The following is a 15,597-nucleotide window of genomic DNA, read 5'->3' as shown; positions in this document are numbered from 1 at the left end:
CTCGTGCTTAATGAGGATCCCTTTAAGGAAGAATACTGCTTTTTCTCAACAACGCTTCATCAAATTCAAATCAAAAAACCCTATCTGTGTGTCACCACCAGTTCTTCGTCTTCAATCTTTAAAGGAAGAACAATTTTTTCCAATTTTCCACGTTTCTTATAAAATGAAGGCCTGTGAGTCAGCGATTCTGTGTATACTTCGTCTTTTAAACGTTGCCACTTCTTTTTTCGAATGATCTTTCGAATAAAAATGTACAAACAAGTTAACAATGTGGCTAGTAAGGCAACCAGCAACACGCTCAAAGTTGACCAAGCAAGCACAAAATACCATCGTTGAAAATCACAGTTTCCACAATAATCACAGCTTTCTCCACTTCTCAAGTAGATGAGAAAATCTTCAGGAATGTCATCAGGACACTTTTTAAAATTATTTGCCTTTCTTTTTGTGTATTCTGGATCATTTTTCACAAGTGAGGAATTGCAAGCAGATACAGCCACTCCTAGAAATCTGCCTCGTTGACTAATACATGGACTAGAGACAGAAACTATTTCACCAAGTCCAGTAACATCCATGAAAGGATCTGACCACGTGACGTGCTGGTCTGTCAAACGAAAGCTCAAATACTCATAGTATGATGACATTTGAGTTCTTAAATCGAGAAGATTATGGTCCGAAATTTTGTTCCACAAACCTCGATTTTTGCATGCAATACGTTTTGGTATTTCCAAGTCAGCATCTGACCCCAAACTGAAACTAAATATTTTAGCATCGAATTTTTCATTTTCTCGTTCAATGAGTGGTGTTGGATCTTCTCCGTCAGTAATTTCGCCGTCAGTAAGGAAAAGAATCACTTTTTCACACGTTGGCATGAGATTAAATGAGCTATTAGAGGCCTCTGCTTCAAATAAATCAAATGCCAATTCGAATGCATTTTCAAAGTTTGTTTCTCCAAATGGCATCATATCTTCCAAACAAGCTTTCAGGAGCTTTTTGTTTTCGGGAGTGGCAAGAAGTAGAGTTTTTCCATGTAGCGAACAAAAGAATGCGGATGAGCTGAAAAAAACAATTCCAACACGATCTCTCTCCGTAAGACCATCGATCACATTTTCTACAGCAAAAACAGCAATTTCAATTCTGTGATTCATACTCATCGAAGAAGATACGTCAAGAACGAACACAATTGACTTTGAGCCTGAAGCAGCATTCACATACCATGGCCGAGTTCTGAAATCAAAATTGGGGCAATCAAAAGCAGGTGCTCCACTCTTGCATATCTCCTTATCTGTTGTTCTCCATTTAATACCAGGATATAACTGACCAATTCCTCGGGGAGAACCTACCACTTGCCGAAATATGTGTTCATTTTGCATGCGATTTTCATAATAAATTTCTCCAATTCTTTTCGTTAGACACTCAAAGACCTCATCTGAACCCAGTTTTACGAAGGGTGCATGAAGCAACTTGGAACTTGGTGTCGATATGGAAATTGCATTGAGTTTCTCAAAAACAACCTACCACTGGGAAGTGCAAAGAAAGCATCTCACCCGTGCAATTGCATTCCACATCCATACCAAAACCTTTTTCACATTTGAAATCTGGAATCTTTGTGTTGAGATTTGGATCGCACGCATCATAGGAAACACATTCGGAGGAGTCATAATATGGAAATTGATCAACAAAGTTTTCAACAGCTCTGCAAACTTTCCTCACGGATTCTTCCATGCCATCGTAATCAAAACCTTCAACGAACCCAATAGTGAGGTTGGGAAATATGGGTAATCCTAACAATAGGTATAACAAAATTATTGAGAATAGTAAGGAGAGGACCTGGCAAAACGAATCATCTTTCTTCCATCCCCAATAAAAGAAAATTTTACCCTCATGTCTTTTCATAGGATCATCTGATTTCTCTCGTGTTGTTGAAGTCTTGAGGAAAGGACTCTCTTTCCGATGATGATGTTGTTGTTGTGAATGAGGCAACTCAAGGGAAGGAGCACACGCCTCGAGCATGGATTTGGAAGGTTACGCAAATTTTTCGGGTTTGAAAGCATCCTGCAACCTTCCCGCCTAAATTTACGAAACAAAATCGAACACGTATAAAAAAATAATGATCAGGATGAATCAATACGGACAAGAGGAAGATTTGTATAGCTTTGGAGATGGCATGGATGAGGATATACAAGGAGCGTTTGGTAATGCCTTTTCAAATTATGGATATAATTCTACAGAGACGTTGCTCAATGATTTCGGAGACTCCATGAGTACCGCTCCAGGATATCCAGCGACGAGAGGTGGACCCATGAGACCATTGCAATCGGGAAATCCTTGGGGAGGTATTCCAGGTACTGCTTCGAGAGGTCCTTTTGTTGGGACTGCCTCGGCAATGCTTGCTGGAGAAGAAATACAACAAAGACCAATGACTTCAATTAATGCGGCTGGATTCTCATCGAAGAAGAAAGACCCTCTCTCGGAAAACTTTGTTGGAGGCAGAGGACGAGCTCCTCCTCTTCAAAAGAAGAGTGAAAATAGTGATGCATACATGGCTGCTGAAATGGAGTTAAACGTACATAAAGCAATCGAGGAAAGTGCAATGTTGTGTCACACCAAAGACTTTGCCATGGCATTGGACAAAGCAAAAGAGGCTGAAAAGAGAGAAAAGGCCTTGCTGCGTTTCAAGCAAGAGAAGCAATTAAATCAGGATCCAAACCATGAGCTGTCATATGCAGTACAATTTAACTTGGCAAGAGCCTATCAATTGAATGGCATGTATACGGAAGCTCTTGATACCTATGATGCCATTGTGCGGAATAAGGAATTTGAGCATGCTGGAAGACTTCGAGTGAATATTGGGAACATATTTTTCGAGAAGGGAGACTATCCACTTGCAATTAAAATGTATAGAATGGCTCTGGACCAAATTACCAACGAATACAAAACAATTCGAAACAAAATCAGGAAAAATATTGGGGTGGCCCTTATTAAAATTGGCCAATATTCAGATGCCATTGCCAATTTTGAAGAAGTGATTGAGAATAATAATAATGACATAGACGCAGCGTTCAATCTGGTAGTGTGTCATTATAGTACAGGTAACAAAAAAGAAATGAGAAAGGCATTCCTAAGGTTGTTGAACGTAAATATTCCCGGTCTACCAGCTGATGAAGATTTGGATGATGAACACAATTCTCTTATGAATGATGGTTTGAGAGACTATTTAAAGGATTATCAACGAAAACAATATGATTTCATTTTGAAGAGTGCTAAACTCATCGCAGAACTCATTGAAGATGATTGGGAGAAGGGTTATGACTTTGTGATTGAACAATTGAAATCTTATGAATTGAAGAGAGAAAAATGTAATATTGTGAGCGAAGTGGAAATGACCAAAGCATTAACTTACATGAAACATAAGCAATTCCAAAAAGCAATTGAGGCTCTCAAACAATTTGAAAAGAAGGATAGAAAACTTCAAGCCCGCTCTGCAACCAATCTTTCATTCCTGTATCTCTTGGAGGGTGATATGAAAAATGCTGAAAAATATGCAAATATTGCAGTAGAATCAGACAAGTATAATGCGAACGCCCTAGTGAATAGAGGTAATTGCCACTATCTTAATAAGGAATACAGAGAGGCTAAAGAAATGTATCAAAGAGCTCTCGAGTGCGAATCAGACTGTGTCCAAGCAATTTACAATCTCGGTCTTGTAACAAGAGAGTTGAGAGAGTACGAAGAAGCATTGGTCTGTTTTAGACGAGTACACTCAATGATACCGGAAAATATTGAGGTGATCTATCAACTTGCAAGTGTTCATGCCAAGATGGGTGATAACATTACTGCTATTGAATGGTTTAACGTTCTAATTACTCTGGTTCCTACTGATCCGGGGGTTCTCTATGACTTGGGAACAATATATGCTAAAGAAAACGACGAAAGTCAATCCTTCAACTATTATCTAGAGTCCTACAAAAACTATCCTATCAATCTTGATGTGATATCTTGGCTTGGATTCTACTTTGTCAAAAATGACATTTATGAGAAGGCTCTTGCATATTTCGAAAGAGCTTCAGAAATTCAACCAAACAAAATTGATTGGCAATTGATGGTTGCAAGTTGTCACCGAAGAGTGGGCAATTTACAGCAAGCTAAAAAGTGCTATGAGAGAATCCATAACAAAGATCCTGAAAATTATGAATGTGTACAGTACTTGGAGCAAATTTGTAGAGATCTCAATCTTAGAAAGGAGGAACGAATATACGCTGAAAAGAAGGCCAAACTGAAAAATAGAATGAAGGAAAAGCAAGAGGAGCAAGAAAAGCAGGAGCAAGAAGTGAAGGAGGAGAAAAAGGAAGAAAATGATAGGTTACAACAAGAGCTGAAGAACCATGAAAAAACTATTGACATGGTCATTGCAGCCAACAAATCTCCTTCCAGTAAATCGGTGAACAAACAGGCCTCTTTTGATTCTGATACTGATCTGAATGTCAATGACAAGAGAGTTGAGAATGAAGATGACATGTTAAATGTTGATACTGATGACTACATCGAGAGCCTGTATAATTAATTCAATATAAATTATAAAATAATATTTTTTAGAGAAATAGCTCCAAATAATTATAATATAGGAATTTCACAACGTCACTTTGAACAGCGGGTTGAAAGAATATTTTTCTCTTCTACTTCTTGGGTGTGAGAGGTGCAGATAGGGTAAATAAAAATCTGTTTCCGTCTCTATGAATCCTTCCTAATATTATTGGTTCGACCCAAAAAATAAATACACATGTCGAAATGAAAAAGAAGAACAATAATAAAAGACCAAAACATAAAATGTTCCGATCGTTGGTTATTCCAAATGGTGATGATTTTCCGATTGATTTTTTCATTTGTTGTTGTTGTTTCATTTGCTCGGTTACAAACAGTGACTCTCTCATTGACGTCGTAGGTGCAAATAAATCAATCACGGGTCGATCATTAAATCCCACAAATTCTTCCTCACGAGTATTGGAATCCACAACTGTCATGTACCTTCGACGAGGTCTCAGAAAATTCTTGTGTGAATCCTCTCGCATTTTTTATTTTGCAAAGATGCAATATTTAATTTAATATGTTAACATTTCATTCAATTTACAACTAATATCATCTTTATATTGTTGTTGCTGTTTGTGAATTTATTACAAAGAGAGAGGTGATACAGCTCTTATGCCACACGCTTCCCTCATGACATTCACAAGTCCTTATAGGAAACCAAAGTATCGACTTTGTGAACTTTGGTCGTGAATGACCTCAAACGAACCTCTGAAGAATGGACAATATATTTTGGATCTGATTCTTCCCATGCAATGGGTACACAGGTATCTTTCGAGGTATAAACTAACAAATCAAAAGTACAAGGTCCATTCAAAAGTGGAAGGAAAGTAACACTCGCAGTAATTTGTCGAATCACTGCTTGAATTTCACTGGTAATCTCTTTTGGATCTTTAATTTTGTGTCCCTCCGTGGCTGTTACTTCGGAATCAGTCTCAATCACAAATTGCCATCGTTCCAATACTTCAGAGGTATTGACACTTGAGATTACGAGAACCAATTGTTGAACTTGTTTTTGGAGGAGCCATGCGGAGAGTTGATTCAATACTTGACTCAAATACTTCTTCAAAGTTTCATCTGTAGTGACCATCATGGGTAATCCATATTTAGATACTTTGGTGAAAGACTCTGGAGGATAAATACCTCTCTGATAGAGTAAACTATTGACACTGTATCCGAAGAATTCGGCAACAATTTCAGTGGATCCTTTCAAGGTAATGCAATTGGCTTGTGCAGTGGCAGACATGATGATAATAAAAATAATAGTGGATGAAATAATTATTTATGAGGTAGAGATTATATGATGTGTAAAACCCGGTGTTTGTGTGTTAATTTGATGATTTATCGAATGGGTGATTGTTTGATTTTTTTAAATTAATTAAAGTGTAACGGCTAGTAGAGGTTGGCGCCAAATTTAAATCAAAAAATGTACACAGAAGAGAATCCGGCCATTCAACCACCTAACGACATGGAAGATGAATCAACATGGACAACAAATTATTTGAAATCACCCACCAAAGAGAGTCTTGTTCACAACATGTCTGGAATTGATATAGAAACATCGGAGCAACAAGCCAATGATTGCGATGATGACACGCATCATTTGTACATGAAGGATGATGATGAGAATGACGATATTCAAAATTTTCAATCACATCATGCAAACATTATTTCGGAGGAAGAAATTTCAGCAGCAAATAATAATATTTTAGGGCTATTTCACATACCACAAGAGGTGATGAATGAAAACCCTCAATTTTGTAAATTATTATCTATAATCTCGGAGCATATTTCTCCAGAAACTGGTATCCGAACAGAAGAGGAGAAGGAATTAAAACGATTAGAATCCTTGTTGGAAAGAGAAAAACAAAAATATTTTCAGAATTTAATTATTCTGGACACAGTGAAGGATATGATCGAAGATGAAATTGAGTATAGATATGACCATCCAAAGCTTTACAATTGTCTGTGCCAACTTGATGCTAAATTATTACAGTCCGAAGTGGAGCAATCTTTGAATATTTCAGATACACCCCATCATCTTGAAGAACCAGTCAATATTTATGGAATTGATCCTCAATCCTCCAACAGCAACAAATCAGACCATTCAAATTTCGCAAATGATATTCAGCAACTAGTCATTCCAGAGCTTGAAAGACGATTGGAAATGATGTATGAGGATCTTGTACAGTTTTACCAACCTTTTCCAAATCAACACACAAGTATTTTTGTGTCAGACACAACGAACAGCCAAACAAATCAAGAGAAGACTCTCACACATCTTGTGAAATGTCATCTAAACGAAATTGCACAGGAAAAGGAAAACATACTAGCCGACAAGCAAAAATTACACCAGTACATTTTTGCGTATTTCAGCAAAATGAACCAATACCTTCATATTCTGTGCACATTGCTCGACAACTACAAATTTGGCAGCTTCAGACAGTACGACGAGTCAACAATCTCATGGCTTGTAGAGAGAACCGAGGCCATGAAGTTGAAATTAACGTAAGTGTTTGATAAGATTATTTCTCACGTTGAACTGCTGTCATATAACTTTTTGTTCTAATAGGTCTATCAAGTATGAATATCTAGTGTCCACCTACAATAAGCAAACAGTACCCATTCTACATCAAATGTATAAGGCTCTTGATTCTACGTTTGAGCAACTCCAAACCCAAAGTAATCATATGGATGCAGAAATTAAAAAGTATTCTTCTCTTGGTGACGAGTTTGAAAAGCTTGTAGAGGAGTTTGGAATGATCCTAAAGAAAATTCATGAGAAGAAGTGGGAGATTGAGCAGCTACAAAACCCAAATGACTAACGGCTATCTCAATGCTTTGAGAACTTCTTGTATAATGGTGTCTGCTCTTGCAACTGTTTTTTTGCAATCAATTTCCTCCTTCTTGAATTCATTTAAAGTTTTGAAAGATTCGTTCGGGTTAATCTCTGGAAATCCCTCAAATGTAAATATGGAATTTTGGTTGTTGTCTACTGTCCATGATTTGGATAATGGAATTTCAAAGGAATCTTCTTTTTCATCGAAGATTAACGTTGGAAATCTTAATGCGATATGCTCTCCATTAATGAATTGCAGTTTTTTACAGTAGGACTTCAATGTTTCATCAAACCCTTCCTTTTCACAAACAGAATTTCCTTTGAGATTAATTGATCTGAGGTTTGTTAAATGTTGCAACTCCTGTATATCGGACAAATTTTCGATTAGATTATTTTCCAAAATGAGAGTTTGCAAGTTCTTCAAGTTAGCAACACCTTCTAGTTTTTTGATCTTATTGTTCGACAAACTCAACCTTTTGAGGCGTGACAAATTCTCTAAGCCCTCAATAAGCTCAATTTCATTATTGCTCAAATCAAGATATTCAAGCCGAAGACACCGACTGAGGTTTTTGATTTTATCAATCCCTATTGAGTTCAAATCCAAATTTACAACACTTCCAAGATCAAATTGCCCTGATACCGTACAAATTAATTTGTAATCAATTTCAATTTGTCCTTGACCGAAATTTTCACCATCCTCCTCATCAAATGATAATGCCACGTTCGAACTTGTCCCATCCTCCTCATTGTCCGTAATCATATAGGGCGACACATTGAAGCGTTCCCGAGCCGAAGAAGCAGCAGCAGTTGCTTGACCGGTTGTTGAAATCATTTTTTTACGGTGCGAATTGTTTGCCGCCATTTCCACCTTTCATCATGCTTGTAGTTTTTTTGTAACTATAGGGTCGAGTCAGTCCGTTCTGGCTCCTCCTCCTCTGCGATAACAGACATACAACGTCATCCATGGCCTTATGCAGGTGTGTTGGGATGCGATGAGTTTCATGATGGAAAATATTCTCAAGAAGACTCAAACACCACTCGAGACACCACTCGATCCCAGCATTCTTTGACTCGAGTTTGAACTTACTGTAGTTTTTCGAGGGTAACCGCGATAGCCTCCAAACCCAGGAACATCTCAAAAGAAAAATGAATCAACAACAACAACATCAACAGGAGCGGTTGAATCATCTCATTCTCGCTTGCTACGATACAAAGAACACGGCCATGAAGAATACAAGACGATTGGTGCATAGTAGTTGTGGGATGAGAGAAGATTCGCCTCCTTTGATGAGATCTGAAACTCCTCAGTTTGGTTTGAGTGTTCCGACGAGTACCAGACAATCGATGGAACAAGCAAAAAGAAAGCAGAAGAAAAATAAGGTAGAACGAGAATCGAATTCGACCATGATAGAGACGACAAAAATACCAGTCTCTGTAAATAGTAATCCCCCTTATCATTCCAAGATTAATAATCCACTCAAGGATAGTATAGGATTCAATGCGGTGAAGCCTCAAATCGGAAGTGACGACTCTGGTTTAAAACAACTAGGTATTACCAACTCTTTGGTAAAGGTAGGTGAAGTGATTTGTTTCTTGAACTTGCTCACAAGCATTGAAAATTAGAAAATTTGGGACAGTACCCTAAAATATATCGAAAATGAGCTAATTTCAGGAAATCCAGTGGAAATTCCAAATTTAGGACTGTTAACTTTCAACACAGAGACTCAAGATTGCGGCTCATACACTCGCAAGCATCAAACTCCAGTTTTTATTCTTTCAGAACATTTTCAGAAACGATACGGTATATCAACACTCAAGGTACCTCTTAACGATGGAAAGAAAAAGATGAACCTGTCACACATTGCAACAAATGTGCATGCCTCTAAAAACGTTGTTAAAGCCGTCATTGAGTCAATTGTCAAAAATATTGGACAAAGAGCAAGCGAAGCAACAAAGAAAGACTATTCTGTAAATTTAAATGTATGCAAGCTATTATTCAAAGGAAAAAACTGCCATCCAAAATGGGATGCAACATTTTTGCAAAATATTGAAAAGAACTTGACCAAAACTTTGCTTACCACAGATGCATCAGCTCCTCCAAGAGGGCAATATGAAAGCGCTCGAAGAACGAAGAAATTGATCGAAGAACTTGGGCTCAGCATTCGAGCACCAACTCCGATATTGGATCATTGTGCTTCTTCACCCTGTAGTGCAAACCTATCCACAAAATCCAACTTTTCAGCCATATCTCTAGGCCCACCCCACGATGTTGATAAGATCACAAGTGTCTCCTCGGAGGATTTCAAGCATGTAAGCCCTACTCATAGCGCTAAAGAATTACAGACTAGAAAGAAGTTTGGAAAAGATACGCTATCGAATAAGGTGGGACAATCGATCGATCAAATTTATGTCCCAGATCCCAATCGGTCCCTTGTTAAACCAAGACCATCAACACCCTTCGAACTGGACAAGGACAAAGAAGAGGACGTTAGGATAGGCTTAAAAAACCTACTTATTGATAAGCACAACAAAAAGGAAATTACTCACTTCAACCACGAAAAGGAGAGATTTTACAATGAATGGGTATCTCAAAGAGAAAAAGAAGTGGACGAATCGTTCAAACAGGACGCACTGAACAACACAAATGCAGTCCATAACTATAATTTAAATGTAGCTAGAGAGAAGAAGAAAGCAGAGAAGGAGGCACAACAAGCAGAAACAAAGTCCACTCACCTGGATAACGTACATGCATTGCATGCATCTCTGGTAGAAACATTTAAAAATGACAGAAACAAAAAGGATGCATATGCAAGAGAATTAGCTCAACAACAACATCGACAAGCATTAGACTCAAGTATTAAGATGAGCGACACAGCTCTACCAGATTTCGATAACTCTATCTTTATGAGGAACTCATACGACCATAAAACCGATCCTTCCTACTGGCAACAACGACGAGAAAAACAAAAGGAATTTTATAATTCTCTCCAAAACCAAGTCCTTGAAAAAAAAGAATTGGAGAAGAAAGCTCAGTTGGATAGTGTTAGAAACACTAATCAAGTTATCATCAACGGCTCAGATGATGATTTTAAGAAAAGGCAAGAAGAATATCGAAACAAGGCAAGAGAAGAATTCAAACAATTCATTGCTTCAAAAGAAAATGAAATTAAACGGTTACGAGAACTTGGTTTAGAGAGAAGCAGAGAAGAAGCACGACAACAAGCAAAACTGTTACAATCGATCATTAGTAATAATTTACGACATTCAGAAAGTCAAAATGCAACTAGAAATTCCTTAAGTAGGCAAGTTTATGAAAAAGAAGCAGAAAAAGAGCAAAATACCAAGCTAGAAAAATCCTACATGAACAACAGTAGCATGTTTTAAATAACTTGCCAATGTTCCTCAAATGCGTTGCACACTTTCATGCAAACCATGGCAGCTGAAAGTGGATAACTCGATATTGACACATATTCGTCAGCATAATCAACTTTCAAATCTCCACGAGCAAAGGCTCCGATTATAAATACCATTGGTCCATCCTCTGACACATCAGTAACATCGTTAGATGGTTTTTTGTTGACCATTTCTCGTTGTTTTTTACACAAAACTGGCACATATTCTTCCAATCGAATTACTTGTTCCACATTACTTAAAAAAACGTGTAAATCTCACTATTATGAATATTTGAAAAAAGGACTTACAATTCTGCTGCAATTTTTCTCGCCGTTGATGGTAGATGGTCCGTCACAGGATTCTTAATAATTTTAAACAAAACAGCCTCAGTTTCAGCTGCCTTGATTTTGTGTTTGAAAAGTAATTGCACCATCAATCCTGCAAAGCGTTTATAAGTACGAGGAACACGAGTATGAGGATTGACCTCAATGAGTGTATTATCAACTGTGTGCATATACACTTGCAAAAGTCCAGCCTTATTGAGAGGAGAGTCAAAAAGTGCGAGTAAACTTTGATGCACAACGTCAGGTCTGTAATCATCTGGATTCTTTCCATGTTTACTCAAATACGAACGATGGTCATCACTGTTTAATAATTTATACTTGTCTCCGATTTTTGCAACTTCAAGAGGGCATCCTTCTAACACAACAATCAATCTTCTTTTGCTTTCCTTTTCCACATATTTTTTTGCTTGAAGTGTTTTTTGTTCCTTGCTCACTCCGGAATGTGATGAAACACCACCTCCGATGCCGTTCGATGATGATGACGACGAATGTCTCGATTTTTCTTTTGGCATTTTTTTTTGAACTTCAATAAAAATTTGGTTTTAATGATCATCTCAACTCGAGGGAAAAAAAATAACACAACACCTCCGCTAGGTGTTCACCTTGAGCACCCTTTATCACCACCCAAAGAACCATCTCCGAATCATTAAACTTAAATTTAAAACTTATCTCTCCCTCTCTACGAAGTACTGTACTGATTTGGTACCGTACAACTACCACCGGTTATAAATACTGAGATTGTTACCGTTGTGATCAAACTGTAATCAAGACCCTATTACGATGGCAGTTATTAAGATCAAAGCGCTATTGACTGAATGGTATTTAATCAGACCAACAAGATCAGATTCGTTATACAAATTAAAAAAAAAGAAGAATAATTCAATTAGGATGCCCAGCAAGATCGGTAAAACAAGACCCAACCATGGACCCAAGCACTCTAGCTCACTTCAATCATTAAGCGACTACATTGCTTCTGCTAGTTCATCTGTAGATAATGAGCCCAATTTGACAAATAATCTCAACCCTACTCACAATTGCTCTACTAGTGTTGACACTAGATTGTACCCAACTATTGATCCAATAGCTGATGAAGAATTGGCCGCTAAAACTAATAGTATGAGCATGAGTAACCAAGACAACATTGAATTGTTGGATAATGAGCTGACCAATAACCTCAACATACAAGACATGTCAGTTGATGAAATTGTTGGTAAAACTTTTCTCAAACACAATAATGCTAAACTAAATACAAACAGAACTCTTCTTGACACTGATCAGATTTTAGAAATTGTATCTGTTATTGCTAGCCCACACAACCCTATGACCTTAAATTTCCAACATGTTGTAAAAGCCACTCTCAGAATACTCTCTGATGACATTAAATACGAAATCACCACAGAAAGAAAGGCTTTTAAAAACCATAAGGACAGAAAACATGTTTGGGAGTTATGGAAGGAAAGAATGAAGAATATTAACAAACTATTATCTGAGAACAAGAAAAATAGTAATGTCCAACAAGACAATGAAGAATTCAACATCAATGACATAGCAGTGAAGGAAATCACTCCTCCCAGATATATTGCTGTTAGATATAGCAAAATATTTGAAGAGAATGAGGTAATTGAATTAATTAAGGACAAACTTAGTGGCAAATATGTCACCATCAATCCGATCATTAAGCTCAATAATACCATAATTGTCACTATTGAAGATTGCGCTCAAGTAGAACAGGCAGTTGAAACATTACGTACAAAATTTAAAGAAGCCAATATCACTTCATCATGTGAAAACGACACCAACAAAATTATACGTGTCCATAATATTCCAATAGGAGAACTATGGAAAACTACAGTCAAGGCAGATTGGAGGAATGCTATTGAAAGCGATACTGGTGAACCCATTGTTGAAATTGCTAGAGCTAGAATTGGTAAAGAAATGGCAGCAGTGATCACTGTCAAAAGTATGAAAGCCAGAAATAATCTATGTAAGGCAAAAACATATGATATCACTATTCCTAGAACAGAGGAAACAGTCACTATGAAAATCGACATACCATTCAACTATGCAATGGATGTGCAATACTCTGACATTATTGGTAGATGGCCTGAAAGAAATGATTTGATTAGAGCTAGAATACAAACGGAATCCTCTCTTGCCAGAAAATACAATAATGACCAACCTGTATCCATACTTATCATCAATCAAGAGAAGAGAATATGTTTGATTAGACTCAACAATCTATCTAATGCCATCAGATTGGTAAACCATGCTGCATATGGAATGAATGAATGGACATTGGATTTTGCTCTCAATTATCCAATGCTAGAAGATTTCCTGGAAAAGAAACCTGATACAGTTCACAAAATTTCACAAAATTTAGGCAGATCTTCTAAAATTGCAGCGAAAGACGTTTCCTTTACTCTTGAAAAAGTGCAACAAGTTCACCTAAAAGAAATCAAGAGAATTGAAGCTTCTATGGATAAAAGAATTGCAGAACTTGAGGCAAGACAGAATCAGAAATTGGCTATGGGATTTAAGGAAATGGCTAATATTATCAGAGCAAATAATGAAGAATTAATGATTACCAATAGAATTGCTACTCTAACATTTCTGTCTGGTTGTACAAAAGATAATACCAAGAGGAAGATATATCAAGAGGAAATTGATGAGTGTCACAAAAAGCTAAAACTACTTGATTCACTTCAGTAGCTCCAGAATTATCTATTCTAACCCTCAACATTAATGATATCAGAGCAGAACCATTATCAGCCCTAAGAGGCTGCCTCAACTCAATCACTCCTGATATAATCATGCTCCAGGAAGTTAAAAGCGTCTACATTGGTCCAGATTTTCCCTCTATATATTATTCTTCATTTACATATTATCACAATCCAAGAGATTCCTGTGGTGTATCTCTTTGCCTCAACAAAAGCACTTTCAAAGATATTGAAGAAATCATCTTAGATCCGATCATTAAGAATAACGCGCGAATTATTGGCGTGAAATGTAAAATCAATTCAATTAATACTCTAGTAATTTCTGCGTACTTTCCAAATCAACCAGCTGACAGATGTGAATTCACATATATTCTTGACAACCTAATTGAAAAATATCCTAACTACAAAATCATTATTGGAGGTGATTACAATGCGATTTTATCCGAGAATCACTCCTCAAACGAATCTAGAAGAACTGATCAAAACATACTAGATCTTATTAACAAGAGAAATCTTAATTACTATCCTTTCCCTCATTTATCATGGCACCTTCATTATACTATTAACAAACAATCCAAGTCTATAATAGACTACATATCCACAGATTTTCCAATTGCATCTGGAGAAGTACTGAATGCCAACTTCATATCAGATCACAAAATGGTTAAAATTCTACTTGACCTCTCATGTCAACGAACACCTTTGTTAATTCGGAAGAAGCGTAACTTTCAAGATCCCAAAAATAAGAAAGAAGTGCTGGCCATTAGCAAAGAATGTGTATCTCAAGTTAAGAATTTAGAATCTGATAACGACAAATGGCTTTTCATTTGTGATAAACTAGGCGACAAATTTGTGGAGGTCAATCCACCTAAACTTGATCCTAAAATCTACAAATATAATAAGCAATATAAGAAGCTCATGTTAATACTTGATAGAAATGAGCACGGATATCCTTGTGACAAACTTTTGACCACTATTGGTAAAACTTTAGAACAGGTTCCAAAATGTCTTGCAAGTGTCAAAGAGAAAATCAAGAACCATATCAAATGGAGCCATGATAAGGCTTTGAACAGAAAGATGAAATGGTGGGAACAAAACTATGCAACCAACTCTAAACATCTGAGAAAGAAAATTTACAAAACGTCATCACCACCATACAAATTATCTATCGAAGGAACTGAAATTAGTGACCCCAATGAAGTTGCCAATGTGATCAAGGACAAATATCAACAAAACCTCAACTTTAGAGGAAGAAATCATCAAATTGACATTACCAAGTTTTTCAAGTACAAACATCCATTAATTGATAATTGCAATGACAAAATACTCGGTAGAATTACCACGGAAGAGAAAGAATGGATAATTCAGAATTTGAAATCCACAGCACCCAATGAACTAGGTTTAAGACAAAAAACTATCAAATACATGTGTAAGGAATTACAGGAGGAAATTTTTCAAATTATTGAAAATATCATTACAACTGGATTTACTCCTGAATCTATGCAAAGTGTCAGCATTCTCCCAATTCACAAAAAGAATAAGGACCACTCAAACCCTGCTAACTATAGACCTATTGCCCTTATGGACTCAGGACTTAAAATAGCTACTAAATTAATCACCAAAAGATTGAAGGAAGTGTTAAAGGGAAGATTATCATTAGCTCAATTTGGTGGTGAAGACGGCAGAGAAACTATTCACAGAGTCCTTTCAATTTACAATATGA

The 15,597-nt window shown here is 36.9% G+C and overlaps 8 protein-coding genes across 8 annotated transcripts in view; 4 read left to right on the top strand and 4 right to left on the bottom strand.

Annotated features, from left to right (window-relative positions):
- Nucleotides 1-80: 80 nt before the first annotated feature.
- On the bottom strand, nucleotides 81-2,010 carry FDP41_000460 (uncharacterized protein; the record flags this gene model as incomplete). The annotated part of the gene is made up of 2 exons (XM_044708032.1): nucleotides 81-1,460; nucleotides 1,516-2,010. 2 exons carry the CDS (start codon nucleotides 2,008-2,010, stop codon nucleotides 81-83), a joined length of 1,875 nt encoding a protein of 624 aa, XP_044569274.1.
- A 97-nt stretch (nucleotides 2,011-2,107) lies between these two features.
- On the top strand, nucleotides 2,108-4,561 carry FDP41_000459 (uncharacterized protein; the record flags this gene model as incomplete). Its single annotated transcript, XM_044708020.1, has 1 exon — nucleotides 2,108-4,561. The coding sequence occupies one exon, from the start codon at nucleotides 2,108-2,110 to the stop codon at nucleotides 4,559-4,561; it is 2,454 nt and encodes an 817-aa protein (XP_044569273.1).
- A 660-nt stretch (nucleotides 4,562-5,221) lies between these two features.
- Nucleotides 5,222-5,827, bottom strand: FDP41_000458 (uncharacterized protein; the record flags this gene model as incomplete). The annotated part of the gene is made up of 1 exon (XM_044708009.1): nucleotides 5,222-5,827. The coding sequence occupies one exon, from the start codon at nucleotides 5,825-5,827 to the stop codon at nucleotides 5,222-5,224; it is 606 nt and encodes a 201-aa protein (XP_044569272.1).
- A 180-nt stretch (nucleotides 5,828-6,007) lies between these two features.
- FDP41_000457 (uncharacterized protein) lies at nucleotides 6,008-7,406 on the top strand (the record flags this gene model as incomplete). The annotated part of the gene is made up of 2 exons (XM_044707998.1): nucleotides 6,008-7,089; nucleotides 7,154-7,406. 2 exons carry the CDS (start codon nucleotides 6,008-6,010, stop codon nucleotides 7,404-7,406), a joined length of 1,335 nt encoding a protein of 444 aa, XP_044569271.1.
- A 3-nt stretch (nucleotides 7,407-7,409) lies between these two features.
- On the bottom strand, nucleotides 7,410-8,252 carry FDP41_000456 (uncharacterized protein; the record flags this gene model as incomplete). Its single annotated transcript, XM_044707987.1, has 1 exon — nucleotides 7,410-8,252. One exon carries the CDS (start codon nucleotides 8,250-8,252, stop codon nucleotides 7,410-7,412), a length of 843 nt encoding a protein of 280 aa, XP_044569270.1.
- Nucleotides 8,253-8,566: 314 nt separating this feature from the next.
- FDP41_000455 (uncharacterized protein) lies at nucleotides 8,567-10,804 on the top strand (the record flags this gene model as incomplete). Its single annotated transcript, XM_044707976.1, has 2 exons — nucleotides 8,567-8,992; nucleotides 9,044-10,804. 2 exons carry the CDS (start codon nucleotides 8,567-8,569, stop codon nucleotides 10,802-10,804), a joined length of 2,187 nt encoding a protein of 728 aa, XP_044569269.1.
- A 37-nt stretch (nucleotides 10,805-10,841) lies between these two features.
- Nucleotides 10,842-11,669, bottom strand: FDP41_000454 (uncharacterized protein; the record flags this gene model as incomplete). Its single annotated transcript, XM_044707965.1, has 3 exons — nucleotides 10,842-10,859; nucleotides 10,948-11,068; nucleotides 11,122-11,669. 3 exons carry the CDS (start codon nucleotides 11,667-11,669, stop codon nucleotides 10,842-10,844), a joined length of 687 nt encoding a protein of 228 aa, XP_044569268.1.
- A 376-nt stretch (nucleotides 11,670-12,045) lies between these two features.
- The window catches only part of FDP41_000453 (uncharacterized protein), a gene marked incomplete at both ends in the record, with an annotated part of 5,965 nt that continues 2,413 nt past the window's right edge, over nucleotides 12,046-15,597 (top strand). Inside the window, 2 exons of the mRNA XM_044707954.1 lie at nucleotides 12,046-13,862; nucleotides 13,910-15,597. The exon at nucleotides 13,910-15,597 is cut by the window's right edge and continues 515 nt beyond it. Coding sequence (XP_044569267.1) covers nucleotides 12,046-13,862; nucleotides 13,910-15,597 — 3,505 coding nt within the window. The remainder of the gene's footprint in view (nucleotides 13,863-13,909) is intronic.

The sequence above is a fragment of the Naegleria fowleri genome (genome assembly GCF_008403515.1).
Source record: "Naegleria fowleri strain ATCC 30894 chromosome Unknown tig2, whole genome shotgun sequence".
NCBI lineage: Eukaryota > Heterolobosea > Eutetramitea > Acrasida > Naegleriidae > Naegleria > Naegleria fowleri.
This window is presented reverse-complemented; position numbering and strand designations above follow the sequence as displayed.